The 22,412-nt window shown below is 45.6% G+C and overlaps 2 protein-coding genes across 5 annotated transcripts; both read right to left on the bottom strand.

Annotated features, from left to right (window-relative positions):
- Positions 1–902: 902 nt before the first annotated feature.
- LOC118827386 (protein FAM111A-like) lies at positions 903–3,414 on the bottom strand. Its single transcript, XM_036598728.1, has 3 exons — positions 3,361–3,414; positions 3,000–3,050; positions 903–2,908 (listed from the first exon to the last, which is right to left on the bottom strand). Exons 2-3 carry the CDS (start codon positions 3,048–3,050, stop codon positions 1,136–1,138), a joined length of 1,824 nt encoding a protein of 607 aa, XP_036454621.1. The 5' UTR covers positions 3,361–3,414; the 3' UTR covers positions 903–1,135.
- A 2,644-nt stretch (positions 3,415–6,058) lies between these two features.
- On the bottom strand, positions 6,059–18,738 carry lmbrd2a (LMBR1 domain containing 2a). Of its 4 annotated transcripts, none has more exons than XM_036598406.1 (18): positions 18,620–18,738; positions 17,665–17,941; positions 17,113–17,213; positions 16,750–16,848; positions 16,109–16,276; positions 15,510–15,720; positions 14,840–14,914; positions 14,552–14,665; positions 13,541–13,724; positions 12,581–12,762; positions 11,993–12,126; positions 11,790–11,895; positions 10,826–10,923; positions 10,061–10,164; positions 9,021–9,067; positions 8,761–8,851; positions 7,782–7,881; positions 6,059–7,595 (listed from the first exon to the last, which is right to left on the bottom strand). In XM_036598406.1, exons 2-18 carry the CDS (start codon positions 17,836–17,838, stop codon positions 7,529–7,531), a joined length of 2,055 nt encoding a protein of 684 aa, XP_036454299.1. In that variant the 5' UTR covers positions 17,839–17,941; positions 18,620–18,738; the 3' UTR covers positions 6,059–7,528. The 4 variants fall into 4 exon arrangements, with proteins under 4 accessions (XP_036454299.1, XP_036454301.1, XP_036454300.1 ...); XM_036598408.1 differs by having other exon boundaries at positions 6,059–7,592; XM_036598407.1 differs by having other exon boundaries at positions 17,665–17,847.
- Positions 18,739–22,412: the final 3,674 nt, after the last annotated feature.

Raw genomic sequence — 22,412 nt, 5'->3', positions numbered from 1 at the left:
TGGCCTGACCTTTTTACTACAGAGCCATGCTGCTGTAACATATGCAGAATATGGTTTGACACTGTCTTACTGAAATAAGCAAGGTCTTCCCTGAAAAAGACGTCGTCTTGATGGATATATCATTCAAAATTAATGTCTGCCTTTTGGTTTTTGGCCTTGTCCCTTAAATAAAGAGACTTCTCCAGATTTGCTGAATCTTTTAATGATATTATGTACTGTAGATGATGAAAAGCAAAAGTTTTTTCACAGAGTGGTGAACCCCTCCTCATCTTTACTTCTGAAAGACTCAGACTCTCTGGGATACTTTTTATACCCAATCATGTTATTGACCTGTTGCCAATCAACCACCAGGTGTTTTTTGTAGCATTACACAACTTTACCAGCCTTTTGTTGCTCCCGTCCCAACTTTTTTGGAACGTGTTGTTGGCATCAAATTCAAAATGAGCAAATATTTTTCAAAAAATGATAACATTTTTCAGTTTCAACATTTGATATGTTGTCTTTGTACTATTTTCAATTAAAATAAGGTTTAAATTATTTGCACATCATTGCATTTTGTTTTTATTTACATTTTGCACAGCGTCCCAACTTTTTTGGATATGGGGTTGTATTTGGTGGTCCACACTTAACCTAGCAAGGAAAAGTACCAGCACCACCCACACTACCATGTCTGTGTGACTCTTGTGCTGAGAATAACCCACCACCCAAATATCTGGACAACATCAGTGCAGTCACAGTTCATGAATCCTGTTCGTCTGTGACAGTTCTCAGAACCAAATGAAATGAAGTTCATGTAAAACTCATCTAATAAAATCAGGTTTTTATTATATGATACATGCATACATGTTGTAGGAACTTAAACTGTCAAAAAATTGATCTACAACTTACTGGTTAATCTGTTTTACACACAAGCATGAACATATTTATGTGATCACATGTCTCACAAATACATCTTCTGCTTTCAACAACCAAAGGCACTTAAGTTAAAGGACAAAAGGAGAAGCCCTGGCAGTCTGTGCTGGTGTACTTCGTCATATACTTGATAGTACCCAATGAAAGAGGTGATAAAATTCCTGACTGGAGCAGTTAGAATGATCTTGAAGGTGTTGGGCAGTTATAATCTGATCATCGCTCCTTAACTAACCTGCTGATTTCCCTGATTCTGCTCATTCGCCACCTGAAGCACATGTTTCATGTTGTTTTGATCCTCAAAGTACTGAACAATATCAGATCTGCCGTTCTGCCTGCACTGTCTGACGATGCACACCAGGATGGGGAACATGGGAAAAGCGTATTCCATCACACTCCTGGTTTTGTCTCCTTTTCCTTTGTAAACGTAGCCACCAGTGTGGATACCAATCAGCTCGCAGTGATCATTAAAGACCGGTGAGCCGGAGGATCCATGGAAGAAACAGGAATCATAACTGATCTGGGAATAATGGTATTCCCATTTCTCTGCCAAACACTGCTGTGTTATGACGTGAAAGAAGTGGCTGTTCTCAGCCAGGTGCTCGTCTGCTGCATTTAGAGCTTCGTCTTTTTCAATGATGAAACAGGGGTCCATTCTCTTGACTCCACCCCCAGGGTGTCCAATTATGCAGATCCCACCTCTAGTGGGAGGAGGACTGTACCTGCTAAGCAATTCCGGACAACTAGGAAGCTCTGCATCATCACTCAGTTCCAGCAGAGTGAAGTCCAGATGTTCCCCCTTTTCATCCTTACCGTAAAAGTAGGCAACAAGGTTCTCCTTCACCGGCAGTTTGTTCGCTGTGTCCAAATCCTCATAGTCGAACACAGCAGTGATGGGGCGGTGCAGCCTGCGTGAGAACGGGTCAAAGTCTCCAATAACATGTGCGTTAGTGAGTATGAACCTGTCAAACAGCAGAAATCCGGTTCCACATGCAGAATCATCTACACGGATCTGACAGACAGAGTCAGAAATCTTCGTCAGCTGTCTCACTCTCTTCACCTCCGAGAAGCTCTGAGCACTTTTATCAAACTCTTCTCTGAAGAACTTCTGCACCTCAGCAGGCTTAGTGAGACTCTCTCGCTCCTTCAGCTGCTTCTGCAAACCTTCAAACTGACCCCGCAGAAGATTCAGGATCTCCTCTGTGTTTGGGATTTCCTTGACCTGGATTCTTTTCGGATATGTTTTCTTGTCTTCTTTCTCGGTGGGCTGACGGTTCTGCTGTTGAGGGTTAGCAGAGTCCTGGCTGAGATTGCCAGGTGTGGGAGAACTGGGGATATTTTCACCAGATTCATTCTTCATCATATCAAACTCCTGACTGGACTCCTGGCTGGACTCCTGGCCGGCTGGCTGCTTGTCAATAACAATCACTTTGAAATGCTTTCCATCCAGACGGTCAACAGTGTTGGACATATCAGTGATGATCTCAGACCCCAGCTCAGAGAGTCCACAGTGTTTGCGAAAAATCACCCTGCTAAATCGCCCGTCACGCCGAAGAGCCTCCTTCACTTTTTCTCCTTTTAATGCAAACATGCAAACATCATCCACCACCTGCTTCAGTTCCTGGTTCTTCATCAGCCTTTTCACAGTGCGGCCGCCTCTTGTTTTGATGTTAAACACAATGAAGTTCTCAGTGCTGTTCATCAGTGAACGGAGGACTGGTTTATTCTCTGAACAGCTGTTTCCACTAGATTTGATGAATTTTATGTCCAGAAGCTCATCATCATCGATCAGGCAGCAGGGGAAATCTGTGGGGACAGCACCTCTCGGCACTTTCTCTCTCTGGATGACCGTCTCCTTTCCCTTATTCGTTTTATAAATGCCTTTAAAGTTTTTGTTTGAGAGAAGCGCCTCCAGCACGGTCATAGACGCATCACAGGTCACTTCATATTTTTTAAACTGATAGCGGAATCTGAATGCATGTCTGCTGTTCTCAGTTTTCTGTTAATAAAGAAAAAACAACCAGAGTTATAAATCTGGGAATTAAACTAATGCAGGATCAGGGTGAGCGAGTGGAGTCTGTATGACCTACCGGCCGCATGGTGTCCTTTCCTTGGCACTGATCTTCTTCTACCTTCATCATCTGCTGGATCAAAGATTAGACTGCATGATCTCCTTTGTATTTAAAGGGTTATGTGACTATTTCTACACGGAAACAGGAGCAATGTTTATACACTTTAGGAGTCACTCACAGTTCACACAAAGTGACTTATTCAAACATTGAAGACGAGGCCACACTGACGAGCCTCCCGACTGTGATATGATTACACTAATGTGCGTATTGGAGGCTGTGTCTGAAACCTGACCCTGACACACACACATCAGGTAACAGAGTGTATAATGAGTCAGTCGCTACATCACTGAATTTACAGTTTCTCTTATTCACATTTTACCTTCTGGGTTTTAAAAAAATCCCTGATGTCCTGCTTCGGCCTCTTGTCTGCCGTTCTGCTGATGGGCTGCTTCTAATAACACAGATCTGTGGACACAAACAGGCCCACACACTAATAACAATAAAAACAATAAATACGATATAAATGACAGTAATAGCAACAGTGTGTCAGTAATGATATATCTGGGACAGTCTATGTGAAGATATGATTATTTGCAGATAGGACTGGCTGACTCCACGCCAGGCTCACACCACAGAGCTCTGTTTCGTACGGTGTGTTGGGGTCGGGTGACTGTCGGAAACAGATCTGCAGGAAAGCGGTAAGCAGTGGCTGGGAGATGCTGTCAGCCTCAATCAAGGCTCAGTTTTAAAGACAGGACACTGAACCTCACCGCCTGTTTCCAACCCAGCTAACACATCCTGCTTAATACTGTCACTGAATGCAGAGCAGATCAGTGGCTATTAGTGACCAGCTAACACTGAGCTTCATTTAACAGAGACACTGAATCTTTAACGTTTAAATTGGAAAAAGGAGAAGGAGGCCTTTAGGGACTGGATGGCCAAGAGGACGCCCAACTCAGCACGTAGGTACTGATGAGCGAAAAGTGCAGCAGCCGCAGTGGCTGAAGCAAAATCTAGAACATGGGAAGAGTTTGGAAAGGCCATGGAAAAAGACTGTGGGTGGCTTTAAGGAAGTTCTGGACAGCCCAGCAAAGGATGGCATGCCCACTCCAGGTGAAGGGGAGAATACCTGCCCCAGGAGGAGGAGTTTAAGCATCTCAGGATCTCGTTCACAGTGATAGAAAGAGGGATTGTAGTAGTGGTGAAGAGGGAGCTGAGCCATAAGGCAAAGCTCTCTGTTTACTGGTCGGTCTACAGCCCCACCCTCACCTGTGGTCATGAGCTGTGCGTGATGACCGAAAGAAGATACAAGGAGCGGATATGAGCCTCATCTCAGGGTGGGGGGCTACACTCTACTGACAGGGTGAGGAGCTCAGAGTAGAGCTGCTACTCCTCCACACTGACGGTCCTCCGGAATCAGCTGGAGGAAGTTGCGGGGGACAGGGTTGTCTGGGATTCTCTGCATTCCCAACTGCTACTGTGACCCTCTCTGGATGAAGGGGTTTATGCTGATGATGATATCGTGATGATGACACTCTATGAGGGTAAGAAAAGAGGTGTGTTTTACTGTAAAGAGTGAATAAAGAAAAAAACAAACTGGATTTTTAAACAGTAATTTGCTTTTTACACCTTTGCATTCACTGTATTTATTTATTTTAAATCCTGTTCGTATGGTTTTCAGTTAAATGTATTTATTATCATAACAAGTAGAATAAAATGCCATTTGCGGGGATCTGGCAGCTCTTCAGCGACGGGTCATTAACTGTAGCCCATTTACCGTTTTTTAATTTTATTATAGTCATTGCTTAAAGTAAAGAGTCAGAACTGCCTCTGAGATGAACTAACGTTACCTGAGGCAGGTAAGAATGTAACTTCACAGTTAGCAGAACTGCTAATGAAGTGCAGCTAATATTAATGTGCACCAGTGAAACAATCTTACAGTCTGTAAATCCACACAGAGAGGGTTTAAGCTGAGCGGTCACAGCTCCACACCTCCCGCCCACGCTGTGCTGTGATTGGCTGTAACGCTGCTCCTCCCACCCACTCTGCACTCTGATTGGCTGTTGCTGAGTTTCGGATTCCTGAGGAGCCTCGTAGGTGTAATAAAGTGAAACCTCAGAGCAGAAATTTGAGTTTCACTCTGAGGCAGAAATAACCATAAAAGCTCTGTTTCACATTGAACTTAGTTTAATATGTAAAAACTCCTGCGTTATCATCTCTGATTTCATGTTTGTTTCAGTTTGTGTAGCTGTGGTTTCTCTGACTTCACCCAGACCTGCTGATAATAACATTCTGTTTATTATTATTGTTATTATTGCTGTTTCTCTGAGCTGATATATAGAGCTGTTCTTTCCATTTAGACAGTCTTTCTATCTAAAGAAAACATTTCCAGTGCAGGTTTTCACAACATTTCACCTATTAATGAACACTTTGTCCACTTCAATCAACAGAAAAGGTTTATATTCATAAATATTACAAAAAAAGCTGTACCCCTTAATAATAAGACCACTAATTAAGTTATTAATTAGGTCATAAACACTTTTAAAAATCATTAATAAACAAATATGTTTTTAGAAATAGAACAAAGGCTGACAGTGAACAGTCATGGTGGATGTCAGGTTTGATGGAGACACAGGAAGATCTGAGGGCTCACTGTTACACCTTTATTCATGTGTTATAACTGCTTATTCATGATTTTAAGGTGTTTATGGACTAACAAGGATTAATCACCCAATGTTAAAGCATTCATAACCATTTATAACAGCAGTGTTATTCTAAACTGTGTTGTAGGTTAAACTGCAAGTTTGTTTGGTCAACATTAAAAAAGATATAAAAGGTGTCACATATTTACTGAGTGCTTTGATCCTCATGTTTTTGGTTTAGTTATTAACAAAGCTAATCTGTAAGGCTCATCTGAGCGATCACGAGCCAGTGACACCAGCACTACACTGCAGTGCTGACAGTGAGGTAAATGTAGAGGATTAAACTCTCTCTGAAGGAGACCACAGGTCCTGAGAGGGCAGTGTGACGCTGTTCAAAGGCCTCACCGGTTAATTTTGGCTAATAAAACAAACACATCATATCTGGAAGTGTTTATTTGAGGTATTTCCAGAAACAGACAACAAACCACGTCTCAATCCGGAGAGAAAGATCAATACAAATCAATCAGAAATGATCTCTCATTAAAGATCCTCCACACTGATTCTAGAGAGGAGCTCCATGATGAACTACACTCAGAGAGGAAACCGGGACACGGTCAGACCCCCGTTACTGACCAAGGCACCGAAAGACCCCCAAAAACAAACAAAACAACATAAAAGATAAGGTCAGTAAGATAAACACAGTAACCAGTGCCACAGCTGCAGGAGAGCAGTTATAACACTTCGTAATGCTTTATAAACGATTCTAGAATCTTCCCAGGTGGCTTAGGAGGTCAGCGTGGGGCGCAAAGGTCAAAGGTCACGACTGCATGAAGGCCAGACCCCGCTGTGGTGGATGAGATTAAAGCAGTTCACAGTTTTACAGAATTAAATCCCTTCATTTTCACTGTAACAGAGTGAGGAACAGAGCAGAAGATCAGATCTAAATATATATAATCTGATCTGTTACAGAACAGTGAGGACAGTGAGGTCACGCCGGTGGGCAGCTCCGCCCCTCAAACCCCCCTCAGACGCTCCTGTAGATGAAGAACAGCCTGGGCTGCTCAGAGAACCTCCTCATCTGGACGCTGAGTGACGTGATGCACTGTGTATGTGATGCATTAACAGCTCAAACACGATAAATATGAAACCCTCCTGCTCCCCCTACTGGCCGGAGACTAAACTGCTTCATCACATTCAAATGAACACAATCGATAAGAATAAAAAGAGAAAAGAATATAAAGTAATAACAGGGAATAACAGTGAGACTATAAATAGCTTAAACTACAGTAGCTGTGTTTGTAAATGGGGCAGTTATGAGTTTAAGTGCAACATGTCTGTAAATACGTTAATCAGTCGGCTCAGAGTACAAAACACAAAACACATTCATCAGAACCCGCCTCCTCGTTTGGGGGGGGGTCACACTGTGCGCTTTCTGAGGACCAAAGCCTTGTTTGTTTACAGTTGGAGGTGGCTGTGTAACAGTAATAAGATGTGTAATAAAATGATCTGATATCACCTGTAAACGGGACTCGATACACAGCGAAACAGCAGGACTCAGAAAGTCCCGCAGAGCCGGCGCCGTCTGGACACTCGGCTCATCGCAAACAGCCACAAAACACACTGTGGGTCCTGAATTTCAGAGCATCACTGGGTAACTGACGATGAAAGCTGCTAATTAAGAGGATGCTGCTGTTGCTAGGCAACAGAGACACAGTGTGGTCCCCTTCATTGCCCCCTACTGACCACACCCACACATTACACCAGTTTAGAAACACACACACACACACACACACACACACAGAGAGGCAGGCCGGACTGGGCAGTCGGTCACTTCACAAAACAGCAGGAGGTGAAAAAGTGCAAATTCTGTCGTTCTCTCTCTCTTTCCTTCATGATCCCTCACTTTCACACATCATCAAAGATACGCGTCCGCGAGCTGGAGGTGGACAGATAACGTCCACCCACATACCTGCTGAGAGAGAGAGACAGAGAGACAGAGAGAGAGACAGAGAGACAGAGAGACAGAGACAGGGAGAGAGACAGAGAGAGAAACAGAGAGAGAGAGAGAGAGAGAGAGAGATATACAGTAAGCAGATAACGGACATTGATCCAGTTGATCAGTAATGTATGACTGTGGCTGATTGGTTGAAACACTGACCTCCTGTCCTCCATTTCCTGTGGATCGTCTCCGTTAAAGTCCAGCGGCTCGACATCCTGCAGTAACTCAGACTGGTCACCCCGCTCTCTACGGGACTGACCTAAACACACACAGCGTGAGCACATGGGGTCAAACATACGTCCCTCATGCATTACATACATGAGCATCTATAACGACCAGCCACGTTAAGCCCACCTCCTTGTTTCTACACTGTCCACTTCATCAGCTTCACTGACCGTATAGCTTCACTCTGTAGTTCTACAGTTACAGACTGTAGTCCATCTGTTTCTCTGATACTTTGTTAGCCTGTTCTTCAGTGGTCAGGACCCCCATGGACCCTCACAGAGCAGGTACTATTTGGGTGGTGGATCATTCTCAGCACTGCAGTAACACTGACGTGGTGGTGGTGTGTTAGTGTGTGTTGTGCTGGTCTGAGTGGATCAGACACAGCAGTGCTGCTGGAGTTGTTAAACACCTCAGTGACACTGCTGGACTGAGAATAGTCCACCAACCAAAAATATCCAGCCAACAGTGTCCTGTGGGCAGCGTCCTGTGACCACTGATGAAGGACTAGAGGATGACCAACACAAACTGTGCAGCAGCAGATGAGCTATCGTCTCTGACTTTACATCTACAAGGCGGACTGACAAGGTAGGAGTGTCTAATAGAGTGGACAGTGAGTGGACACAGTGTTTAAAAACTCCAGCAGCACTGCTGTGTCTGATCCACTCGTACCAGCACAACACACACTAACACACCACCACCACGTCAGTGTTACTGCAGTGCTGAGAATGATCCACCACCCAAATAGTACCTGCTCTGTGAGGGTCCATGGGGGTCCTGACCACTGAAGAACAGGCTAACAAAGTATCAGAGAAACAGATGGACTACAGTCTGTAACTGTAGAACTACAGAGTGAAACTATATGGTCAGTGGAGCTGATGAAGTGGACAGTGAGTATGTAGTATGTCCCACTCACTGTGACCTCTCCTGTGGTCATTGCTGGCGTTGTTCTCTCTGAGCTCAGAGTACGAGTTCTGGCTCCGAGTCGTGTATTTCTCCCTCCACTCCTAACACAAACATACAGTACAGAACATTACCGTAAACTACTTACAGTACAGATCTTTACTGTAAACTACTATATACTATAAATCAACAACATGCAGTCATTACTGAATGTAAGATGAACTGAAACTGTTAAAATAGGTGAAAATAGAGAGATAAGAAAGAGATATTTACCCTCCGTCTGTTCTCTCCATCCTCACTCCTCTGTCTCTTCCTCCTCTCTGCGGAACATTTACACTTCAGTAACATATCGTCACAGCACACAGCAACACTGAGTCACAGCAGGAATGAGAAAGCGGAGAAAGAGAGAAAGAGGGATGGAGAAGGAGAATAGAGAGATCTTCACAGGTGTCCCTCAAAGCTCTGTTCTGGGCCCTCTACTCTTTTGTCCTTAGACTCATTCTCATGGCTTCTCCTACCACTGCTATGCTGATGCCGTCTCTTCATGGATGGCAGCCCTTCACCTGGAGCTGAACCCCAGCCAGACGAAGCTGCTACGCATCCCTGGGGCTACAGGTCCTCACCACGATCTTACCATAGAGAACAACGTGGTCATTCTGTACGACGATCCGCACAAAGCCTCGCGTTGCAAACCAGTGGTGTCTCCCCTACAACATCTGGAGGATCGCGCCTTTACCTGTAGGGAGGCCACTCAGGTGACCGTTCTGTCTCTTGACTACTGCAACTCTCTCCTGGCTGGTCCTATGTGGACCATCAGGTCCTTCAGCAGATCCAGAACGCAGCAGCTGGACTCGTCTTCAATCTTCCCAAGTTCACTGCACTGCTGTGCTCCCCTCACTGGCTTCCTGTAGCTGCATCAGACTTAAAACCCTGATGCCTTCAAAGCCAAAAATGGACCAGCCCCTCCCTCCCTGACAGCAGTGGTCAAAACTCGATCTGCACCTGGAGCCCTTCAAGCTCAGCTCACCATCCTTCAAGAGGGAACTCCTGGACTTCCTGGAGTCCAGGTGGTGGAACGAAACTGGTTGTCTGATGCCCTCATGGTCTTCAAACAGGGACTGGAGAAGTATCTTTAGACTCTACAGTATTCATGCTAGCTGGGCTACATTCTCTAAGCGCACAGCAGAAGCTCTTCTGTACGCTACTGTGGATAAGAGCGTCTGCTAACCGTCGTAAACGTAAAAGGAAAAAGGGTTTTAATGAAGAAAAAGGGGGGATAGAGGGAACAACAGACTGAGGGATGAATTCTGTACCTCTGCGGATGAGTTCCTTCCCTTCATCTACGAGGTCAGAGGTCAGATCACTCTCTCCCATAAACTGCTGAAAGCCCAAAAGGTTCAAACACCTCGTCCCTAAACTGGAGGGAGAGAGAGAGAGAGAGAGAGCGAGAGAGAGAGAGAGAGAGAGAGAGTAAAGCTGAACTCTCCACTCTTATCCTGGTCACAGCGGAGCAAAGGTCAGGTGATTGTGGCTGATCCTGGTCTGATATCGACATCTGGAGAGAAGTGTGGCTGACAGTGTAACACAGACACTGAACTGATGTTGAATACAGACCATTTTAGGGACTGTAAAATGTAAAACGTGTACTTTGCTTGTGAAACTTTAGTAATTTAAAGAAACTGAAGCCGTGCTGTGAAGCCGACTGAAAGCTTTTACGTTGCTGTTTAACTTTTCGACCAAGTAAAGGTTTTTAGAAACGCTTCATGCCTACGAGCCTCTTTTACTGGTCAGACGGGCAAATCAATAAACCCACGTTGTCATAGTTACTAATTAAGGTTAATTCAGGCAGCCGTTGTTTAGACTGGTATCTTCAACATTAACTGTGAAGGAGGCAGATTCAGTGGCATTTAAGGTATCAACGTTAGCCTTTAAATGAACTAAAGAGGGTAACCCTGTTAAAAATCAACAGAAGAGGATACAGATTAGGGTTCAGTGTTTCACGGTTAATCCAGCAGATTAGGGCGTCGGTTGTTGGTGAGTTATTGTTTTGTTGGAAGTGAGTGTTTGTGTAATCTTACCTGAAGTAGGTGGCGATACAGAGGAGCACTATGAGCATTGGGTAATAGATATAAAACCCGTTAGCGATGAACGACAGAACCCGCATAGAACCCATAATCTGAGACAGGGAGACAGAGAGAGATTATAAGTGTGTTAACTGTGTATTTACAGTGACAAATTATAGGACAAACCTGAAGATACAAGTGGAGCAGCATAACAGTCAGCGACGCTTCCAGACCGGTGACCTGCATCAATTAATCAGTTAGCATGCTAACAGCTCTGCGTCGGGTATGAGAACGCAGGACCAGGTGACCTCGATTTTGGATCAACGCTGAAACTGGTCTGTGGTGCAGCTCCTTCTGATTTAGTGACGATAAGCCTGAACTTAGTAAACACTTATGTTACAACCAGCCCACGTGTGAACCGCGCAGAGCGGGTGGAACCGGCCCCTGAACCCCTGTTCGCACCGTCCCTTTATATGATACACTTTGGATTTGCTGTTAAGAGCCGTTTCCTGTTTTTCTCTCATTTTTACACATTTCACACCACACCATTCCTCTACTGCCTGACCCTGGACTGGGTCATAACAGTTGGTCACTGCAGATCAATAGTTGGTCACTGAACGGTTTGATGAGTATGTTGATGATGTTTATATGCTGTGGCCTCCATAGTCACCAGATCTCAACCCAGCAGAACAGCTATGGGGAGACGTAGGGGCGACGTGTTTGCCCACATTCTCCACCACCATCGACACAACACCAACCGTGGAACATCTTTGGGAAGAACGGTGTTCCATCGCTCCAGACCAGTTCCACAGACTTCCACAACAAGCTGTTCTGGAGGCTCATCGTGACCCGACATCGTACTGAGACACTTAATGATGGGTTTCCCTTTAATCCGTCATTGTCTGTTCATGTTCATGCAGGTTATTACGAATCTGACTGAGGACGTTTGTAACTGTGTATGTTTGTGTGTGAGACTCACTGAAGTGTAGCTGGTCTGCTGTCTCTGCTGGTGGGAGATGATGGAGTCCATGTGGATCACTCCCAGAAAATTCAGACAGAGGGGCGGAGTCAAACGGCAGAACAACCTGCACACAAACGCACGTGTCAAAACCACATCAGGATAACTGTGAATGGAGGAGACTCCCTCGTTCAGGGACGGCGGTGAGTGCGAGTGAGTCCTACATGCCGCTGAACTGCAGGCTGTAGGCGTCGGTCTGGTGATGGGGAGCGAGGTAGTAGTAGTTAAACACTCGGATCCGGAACACAGTGGAGTACACGCAGTAGCACAGGAAGATTATGGTGATAAAACACGCCACCTGGTGGACAAACACAGCACAGCAATCATCATTACACCTTCTAATAAAGACAGACACTGCCATCTAGTGGACAAACACAACACACTTTCACCTGGGTGCTTCCTATCAGCATAAAGTGGGCACGGAGGGGCGGGGCTTCTTTATCTGGGCGGCTCCTGTCTGAGTAAAGTGGGTGGGGCTTAATCAGTCATGGTGCAGTCTATCAGAGTAAAGGGGGTGGGGTTTACTCATCTGGGTGCTTTCTATCAACATAAGTGGATGGGGAGGGGCGGGACTTGTCTCTGGGTGGCTCTTATCAGAATTAGGTGGAAGAGGAAATGGGCGGGGCTTATGATATGGTCACGCCTACACTCAAATGGCTCGGCCTTTTTCTCTGAAGAGCATATGAATTCTAGTGGCTGTGATTTTGGTGTTGTTAGAGTTCTAAAGGTTCCACTGGAGAACCCTCAGTTACCTGTATGTAGAGGTAGTTGTACTGTCTCTCAGCCAGCTGTATGAAGATGGCGAAGAGTGACAGAACAGGCTGAGTGCTGAAGAATGTGCACTCTGACCACACCACGGCCACGGACATCAAACTCAGCCCCACGGCCAGCACACGGTAACACCAGCGCCGCAGCACACACTCCCAGTACCACTCTACACACAGAGAGAGAGAGAGAGAGAGAGAGAGAGATTCAGTTAGCGATGCTGGTTATAATGCTGGTTATAATGCACTTTAGTCCATGTTTATAAACACAGTGAATTACAGAATCAAGACTTAGAGACACTGAAAAACGCTTTGAGACGTGAAGCTATTATTTAATTTCCGGTTCCACCTTAAAAGGTGCAGCAGAAACGTTCTGCTGTGGTTGTAGCTGCGATTAGCTGGCCGTAGCTGTGTTTGGGTTATCTGGGTTCAGCTGGCCGTGGCTGTGTTTGGGTTATCTGGGTTCAGCTGGCCGTGGCTGTGTTTGGGTTATCTGGGTTCAGCTGGCCGTGGCTGTGTTTAGGTTATCTGGGTTCAGCTGGCCGTGGCTGTGTTTGGGTTATCTGGGTTCAGCTGGCCGTGGCTGTGTTTGGGTTATCTGGGTTCAGCTGGCCGTGGCTGTGTTTGGGTTATCTGGGTTCAGCTGGCCGTGGCTGTGTTTGGGTTATCTGGGTTCAGCTGGCCGTGGCTGTGTTTGGGTTATCTGGGTTCAGCTGGCCGTGGCTGTGTTTGGGTTATCTGACATATAAAGAACTCTTCCGTTCTTGGTTTTCCGACAGGCTGCAGTGGGGATCATTTTAAATGTACGGTTCTGATACTGTTCCCTGGGTGAACCCTGACCTTCTCCATTCACACAGAGTCGGTCAAACGACCCGGTCAGTGCGTGATAACCATCGGTATGCGTTCACAGGTCAGTGTGTTAGTAGAGTGCGCTGAATGACTCCATACCTGCGGTGGGAGTGTATATGAATTTACTGAACCAGCTGGAGGGCTGGGATGAAGGGAAGCTGTGGATGAACTGGTGGGCGGAGCTTGTCTCGTTCTTAGCCACGTCCTCCAGGTGGAAGGCTTCGTCCAACAGGATCTGCCACTGCACCTGCGTGCGGTTATGTCTCTGAACCGCGTAGATCACCTGTTAGACAGAGGTGGGGAAACATCAGGCAGAGGGGAGTAACGGCAGCTCATAACCAGAGACCAGCTACAGCACAGCAGCCAGAACAGCCCGAAAAAGGCGTTTCTGTGGGTAACTGAGCCAAACGCTACGAACTGTTCATATGGTTGTTGTTCTGATTTTATCAGTGATTTCACATCGTCAGTTCTGAGTACTCTGGTCTCTCTCTTATTCTTAAAACTTTCCCTTCTACCTTAAACGGTGAATTTAAACGAACATGGCGAACTTCAGCTTCGTGCCTCAAAGGATGTGGAGCTGTTCAGTTCTTCTCTAACAGACTGGATTATAAACATGGACGAGATATTCAACGAGACTGTTAATGGTTTTGCTGTGTGATCTACTTTTGTCCATTTGGTATCACTTTACCGAAGGGCAGCATTCGTAAGGCTAATGGACGCCTACATAAAGCTTTTTGACCACTGAACATTCGTTAAGGCCGATTCCAACAAGCATCAGTATCCGCAAAGGCTGATATCAGCTGTCATGGAAGGTCAGAACCACATTATTAATAGCTACAGCACGAGGCTAATTGGTGGGGTGTAAGATTTCCTAGCGTGTGCTACATTAGCCTTCAGCGCTACACTAAAGAGGCAAACGTCAGACACCTTGTCGTGGCTGATGGACCACATTCCTCTCGCAGACAAAGCCACTGTGACTAAAACCACCACAGCACATTCCTCAACACAGGACGCAGACAAACCCTCGACACCAGCACTGAGGAGGACAACGAACCAGCCTTAGTGAAACACAGAGACCAGGACATTCAGCTGTGGAGTCAGATCTCTGACCTGTTTATGGAGCTTGACCAGGCTCTTCTTGTTGGGACACGGGTTCCTCTTATCATCGAAATCCTCATAGTCGTCCATATTCCTCCCCAGCTTCTCCTGGTAGTCCACAGGACACTGAGACAGAGACACGGAGACAATCAGAGACACAAGAACCAGGCAACAGAGCTCTAATGTTCATATGATCCACACAGTCACTCTGACAGACTGTAATACACTACAGGAAGTGTAGGGGGCGATATGACTGAATGGCCGTGATGATAGGGGTCAGTGTGTGAGCTGCAGACTGACCTTCTTCAGGATGGTGTCGATACACTTCCTCAGTGGATGGTTGTACTTGATGGTTTCATTAACTCCTCTAACGTCCTGCATAACCACATAAACACAGAAGGGGAATTCCACCCGTTTTTCTAAATTTTCTGCATAATTAAGTGGTTCAGATGTAAACAGAGTCGTTCAGAGCAGTTTGGTGACACACTGTTTTATGATCGTTTTGAGAACTTGAACTCCATTCATGGTGGAGGGATACATGCAGGGCGCTGTGAGGCAAAATAGTCCCCAAAGAAAACGTATTATTTCAGATTTTCCACTATTTTCCATCATCAACATTCCATATAAGCTCAGAAGACTCGTGTAGGTTCACTGGTGGTTCTGGATAGTAAATAAAATGTCTATATCTGTGTTGTAGTCATGGCGACCCCTGGTTCCTATCAGCACCACTGTAAAGACACCTGAACCATTTCACACCAAACCACTCTGAATCTCTCTGACCCATGTTTAAAATGTGCAGCAGTCCATTCATCCATCCATCCACCCATCCATCCATCCACCCACCCATCCATCCATCCATCCATCCACCCCATCCATCCACCCATCCACCCATCCATCCACCCATCCATCCATCCACCCATCCACCCCATCCATCCACCCATCCACCCATCCATCCACCCCCCTGCTCCACCTCCATGACGTCCTCCAGGTTCTCCTCAGCGTCTGCTTTCTCCGTCATCAGTTTGGCCACTTTAAAATAGGTTTTGGCCAGCAGGTGTCCGTGGCACGACGCCAGCCAGCAGGAGCGTGGGATCTCCACCAGCCCGTATCCTAGCAACAGCACCAGCAGGAACAGCCCCCACGTATTAGCCGCCGTGATGCCGATGGTGCGCAGGTCATACCTGAGAGCAAGTGACCAATCACAGCTCAGGAGGTGCGTCAGAGTGATCTGTTATACCTGACTGAGCATTTGGGTAACAAGATGTGTAACTGAGTCACAGGTGTGATATGCAGGTGCGTGATTGGTTGACAGGTGTGATATACAGGTATGTGACTGTATTACGGGTATGGTAGACATGTGACTGGATCAGAGGTGTGATGGACAAGTGAGTTAGACAGGCGTGTAATGCTGTTAGACTGGTTCACAGGTCAGTCAGACAGGTGTGTAATGGTGTGATTGGTTAACAGGTATAATAAATGGTCAGTGATTGTCAGATGTGTAACAGATGCTGTAACTGGTTATGAAGTGTAATAAGTGCCTAATAAATGGGTAATAGCTCCTAGACTGACCAGGAGAGGTGCCACTGAGGGCTGACGGCGACGTAGATGAGCAGAGAGCAGAAGATGAACAGGTAGGTGCCGTAGTAGATGGCGTTTTCAATCAGAGCTGTTTTTATCTTCCCAGAGATGGAGAAGGCGCCGGACCGAGCGTACGACTGCATGAAGGGGATCAGCAGCCTGAACACACACACACACACACACACACACACACACACACACACACACACACACACACATTCATAACAGTTACAGCACATCCAGGTACCACTTTAAGGCAGCAGTTCAGAAAGAGGACTAACTCCCCCAGTTTCCCCTCCTCACCCCAAATGTGGTCAGTCAGCCGCTGCCTGTTGTCTGAAGTCTACTTCTTTAGTTGTAGCACTGAAGCTACGAGGCTAATGTAGCTAACAAGTCATGGAAGCTTATGTACACCAATTAGCATGATGCTAACTGCATACTTAGGTCAGCACACAGTCGCCTCAAACACGTGAGTGAAGTTGGCATCCAGTTCTTCTTTTTCAGATTTCCTGTTCCACCTTAAATGGTGCGGCAGTTACTCATTTAGGGTGGAACGGAAAACTCCGGTACGAGGCTGGAGAGCTGGAGCACCAGTTTCAGCTTTTGTTAAGCAGATCTGAAGATGTTCTCACCATGTCAGGGACTGTGAGGTCCAGTACACCACCCTCCAGAACACGGGCAGAATCCCATCCGGAATGTAGCCCCAGGGTTTATCACAGACTTTAGGTGCACTGCACACAAACACACACAGTTCAGAGTTCACATCACTGCAGACGCGTCTGAACCAGTGCTGGAAAATGAAACCGCCGCATCAGTGAATCTCTGTTTAACTGGAACTGCTGGAGTTCTGATCTAATTCTGATCATGTTGAAGGTGAACAGGTGAACATATGAACAGCTGAAGAGGTATACAGGTAAACGGGAAACCAGGTGTACAGGTGTACCGTTAAACAGGTGAAGAGGTATAGAGATGAACATGTGAACAGGTGAGGTTACCTCTCTGTGGGAAACACTGAGGAGTTGTCCGTCTGATTGGGGCGGCTCACTGTCGTGCTGACCACATGGTGTTTATCGATCACGCACTGATTATAGATCGTCTGCAGAGACACAGAGCAGAGTTAGAGCTTTGTAGACTGTAGAACTCATCAAAGGCTTCGATGAGCTGATCAGGTGACTCAGGTGAGCTACAGCAGCTGTACAGACGCTGGACTCCAGCTGGTTTAGCACAGAACGTGTCCAGGACGTTCAAGTTTTATTCTGTTCCAGCTCTAAACACACCTGAGGCAGGGAATGAAGCTGTGGATGGTGCTCACCTGGCTCAGGTGTGGTAGGAATTGGAACAGAAGGTGCCGTGAGGTCCAGCTAAGCTGTTTACTCAGCATTTCCTAATCCGGCTCCTTTATTCCCAGTTTTATCTGCTCCATCACCTCCACCTGACCCTCCTGAAGAACTTCAAAGGGGTTTAACCAGATGTGTTAGAGCAGATAAAGCATGAACCTGCGCAGGAGCAGTGCAGGTGGGTGACTCACCTGAGCTGCAGGTGCTTACCGTGCTGACGTCCAGAGGGATGGTGAAGACGATGATGAAGCAGAGGCACCAGGCCAGCAGTGTGGCCAGCAGAACCATGCGGTGCTGCTTGGCCAGGTCACCATAGCGACGCAGCAGCAGGAACGCCAGCAGCGCACAGCCGCACACGTCCAGCCCCAGGACCCACGCGCTCATCCTGCTCACCTGCCAAGATTCACCAACAGATCCTTCTTTCTGAACGACTCTTTGAAATGAGTCGGTGAATCACAGCCCAAATGAATCAAAATGTGTTTATTATCTGCACAAAAACAAACACAATCATAATAATTCAGCTTTGATTAGGAAATTTTGTTTGTATATATCTGACCACAAATTCAACCATCTCCACATTTCTGAGACTCTACTACTGACTCAGGGTTCACCCGACCCCTGATTCACATCGTTCAGTGCCAATTCAAACTGAATCAAATCCTCGACTCTCGGACAAGAACGCAAACCCACCACTCGCTGTGATACCAGCAGCTTTTAGAAGAGGCACAAACATCAGCCTCTGTTTGGAAGAAAGAGCTGACTCTGTCAATCAGCTTAATTCACTAAAACTGAAGAACTAAAAGAATCGGTTCGGTAAAACTGAATCAAACCAGCTGTCACTCAAGAGTCAACTCCCAAAACAGACTAAACTGAACACCTGCGAGCGCTTTGAGCTCATTAACCGTGACTGAAATAGGCAACAGCGCTACAGGTGAACTTAGTCTCCAGCTGGACTGTTTTAAAGCGAGTAAACACACTAAATAAATAAATGAATCAGCGGAGAAAGAGGAGCTGATGATGTCAGAGACGAGTCCGCGGACCGAGTGACACGTAGCGGTGTCCGACATCAGCAGCGTCCACTGCCGATTCGAGCTCTCAGCGGCGACTTTACCCCGAAAACGAGCCTTTAACCGTTAAAAACACACAGATAAACAGATTATCTCACCTTTTACAGCCTCATCCCGTGATAAACCGCACAGAAAGGCCCGCTTTCGGTCTCCAACGGAGCGCAAACGCTCGGTAAACATTGAGCGAGTGAGCCGTGTGTACGTAGCCTTTACTGCGCTGACGTCAGCAAGCTGCAGCCTGTGTGGGTTTATGGGAAATGTAGTTTAAAATAAAACTTTGAAAAAATGAACTTTTCTGTTCAACTGAGCGGACTCCTGTTTATTTAGGGCTAATTTAGGAATGAAGTCCTGCAGTGCTGTAAATATCAGCTGACATGCGGACGGATAACGACTCATAAAATGAATCATTTGATTCGATACGACACGGCAGCGTCTCGCCCTGCTGGAAAAAGACTATTAGAAACCATTAGCATTAAAACCTGATGGTTTTGCCTTCTAATGGGATTTGGCTTAATGGTTTCCAACAGAGACCACTAGTTTCAACCCATCAAGAAAAGCCAAAACAACCAGGAAACAACAAAAACACTTAATGGTATCTATGTTTTTAGCAGGATGATTCAACTAGATTTTCAGTGCAGCCAAAATAAGGCGGGGCCTGGAAACCTGTGTGACGTCAGTATGTTAATATGTTAATGTTACAGCTTATTAGAGCCTTCGACTTCATAAAAGCTCACTATTTGAAACAAAAGCTGCTCTAAGTGTCCTGATCTAACACATTAGCCACAAGCTAACATGCTAGTCATGATACAATGATACCATTCAATTGAATACAAACTCTTCAATACCTGCAGCTTCACTGTTACACCTCTAATTTCTACATGTTTATGAATCTGTTGGCTTTGAACCATTTAAAGTCAAAGCTGTAACTGAACCCACTGGACTCTGGTTCACCTTCGGTTTAATGTATTTAATGTTGAATTGCACTGTTGAAAGTGTTACTGGTGAATTTAATTTAAATTAGACTGCATTTGGGTCATATGGGTCATATATACATACGTATGCATTAATGTATGTGGAAACATCTCAAAAACAGCTTACATGGATGAAGAATCTCCGTTTATTGGTTACAGTTTTACAGTAAATGGTTTAGTTATGTGGGAAGCACATTATGATTACGGTGTAAAGTCCATACGTCTAAAATGAAAAGTAAACCGATCAGTGGACAAACAGATCCACTCATATTCTGACCAACAGAAATCATCCAAACTCTCACCCCCCCATTTTAATGTACCAGGGTCAAAGGTCAGAGTGGAGTGATGAGGTGGACACATTTCTCTACTCTGAGCTGGAGGTCAAGGTCCAGTTCCAGCAGAATCTTCTGATGTCCCATCAGTTCTGCCCGCTAGATCTGGACGTTCCTCCGAAGCTCCTTTCTCGCCTCTCCCTCCTGTGAGTTCCTGTGATTTTCCGGGATTTTCCAGATGTGTGTGAACCTGCTGGATCTGGCAGAACTCCAGCTGCAGGATGGAGGATTCGTCAGCGTTACTGGAGACATTAAAGCGATAGTTCACTGCAAACAGTGACACCCCCCCCCCAGCTTCCCCACTCATAACACGCATAGTCCATCAGCTAAGAGATGATTGGAGGACTGAGGCCAGAATGTAACGGAGAGTGCTGATGAGTAGCTGGCCAACAGGGAAGCTGAGCTCCAGCCTCGTCCCTCAAACAGTGCGGAGATGTTCCAGCTGAGAGGAGCTTCAGAGAGCGAAGTGCAGAGTGTGTGTGTGTGTGTGAGTGTGTGTGTGCGTGTGTATCAGAAGTTGAGGAAGGCCCAGACGGACGGGTCATCCGCCCACAGCGCCCCCAGCAGACGCACACAGACCCTGCGGTCCTCCAGCAGGCTCTGCAGCCCTCCCAGCAGATCCAGACTCAGATTCTCCAGCAGCCTCAGACAGACCTCCCACCGCTCCACCTGCTCCAGCACCCCCTCCGCACCGTCCACACACACAGAGCCCAGCACGCCCTCCGCCCAGTCCTCCATCACGCCGCTCGGCCGCCAGCGCCGTCTGACAGAGCGGGAGAGATTCCTTACTCACGGTGCAGATTAAACCGAGTCCTCTGATTGGTCGAGAGCGTCGCTCACTGACCACAGCAGGTGTTTAAGAGGCTTAGTGGAGCCATATGCTTTCTGCTTTGATCTTAAACTCGTTAGAGAAGTGATACGGTGGCAGGACTGGAGTCATACCATACTGCCCATATGTGTTATATGCACACATGAGTACCTATACGCAATGATAATAATGATCCCTATGTGTTGTATATAATTAGGTATATATATTATACTTACAGTGTACACACAGACACATATATATATATATATGTGTGTGTGTATGTATATATATAGAGAGAGAGTTTGTATTATTTGTATGCAATACTAATGTGTCATGTATATGTTACATAAATATATGTAAGACCTAACAACTGTATTGTCCCATATGTATTCCATATGTCCGTATCTACATGATAATATTGTTTTTGATTTATTATGTGTATGTAAGTGTGTATATGTAATAATAGTGAATACGTATATACCACTGCTGTCTGAACAAAGTCTGCTGTCTGTCTGTGCTGAGTTTATAGACACAGATTAAACAGTGCAGTGATCTCACAGACACCTCACGCTCCACGATTACCTCCTTCTCCTTTACATTGGACAGAAGGTGCAGTTACAGTGAGCTGCCAGCAGGTGGAGCCTGTGACTGTGTGTTCATTCCTAAGAGAAGCTGTGATCAGTCTAAAGTTAATCCAGAGCAGCGACTAGAATGAGTGATAATCCAGCTGCTCTGACTCTGATCTCCATGTCTCCTGTTTGAACTGATGTTTCAGTGCTGTTACACTGTAAAACAGGCGGGAAACTGATCTGAGGGAAATACTAAAACACTCCTACTGAAGAATGAAACGTTCATCAGTTTCCTCCTCTTCAAACTACTGAAACGGGCTCACGTTGATTTAGTACATTATGTATTTAGTAGAGCAGGTTCAGCTTCCCAGCATTCTTAGTGGATTTGTGAATTTCTGTTAGCTCTTATTAAATTTTTATCATTTGTCTTCATGACGTACATCAGAGTTAGTGTTCGGTAGTAAAGCAGTATATAATGTAGTATGGTATGTAGTAGAGTTGGTATTAAGCAGTAGTTAGTATTCAGTAGTATAGTCTGCAGTAGAGTTAGTATTCAGTAGTGCAGTTAGGACTCAGTAGTAGAGCTAGGATTCAATAGTGCAGTACACAGTAGAGTTTGTATTCAGTATTACAGTATGTAGTAGAGTTGGCATTAAGCAGTAGTTAGTATTCAGTAGTAGAGTTAGTGTTTAGAAGTGTATGTAGTAGAGTTGGTATTAAGCAGTAGTTAGTATTCAGTAGTAGAGTTAGTGTTTAGAAGTGTATGTAGTAGAGTTGGTATTAAGCAGTAGTTAGTATTCAGTAGTAGAGTTAGTGTTTAGAAGTGTATGTAGTAGAGTTGGTATTAAGCAGTAGTTAGTATTCAGTAGTAGAGTTAGTGTTTAGAAGTGTATGTAGTAGAGTTGGTATTAAGCAGTAGTTAGTATTCAGTAGTAGAGTTAGTGTTTAGAAGTGTATGTAGTAGAGTTGGCATTAAGCAGTAGTTAGTATTCAGTAGTAGAGTTAGTGTTTAGAAGTGTATGTAGTAGAGTTTGTAGTCTGTAGTAGAATTAGTATTTGGTAGTAGAGTATGCAGAAGAGTTAGAATTCAGTAGTATAGTATGCAGTCATGTTAGTTTTCAGTAGTAGAGTTAGTATGCAGTGTTAGGGTTAGCAGGCAGTAGTGTAATATGCAGTGTGAAGATTAATATGCAGTATTGTAGTATACTGTA

The sequence above is a fragment of the Colossoma macropomum genome, unplaced genomic scaffold (genome assembly GCF_904425465.1).
Source record: "Colossoma macropomum unplaced genomic scaffold, Colossoma_macropomum, whole genome shotgun sequence".
Lineage (NCBI taxonomy): Eukaryota > Metazoa > Chordata > Actinopteri > Characiformes > Serrasalmidae > Colossoma > Colossoma macropomum.
Note: the sequence above shows the minus strand (reverse complement) of the source record. Positions and strands in the feature narration are given on the sequence as shown.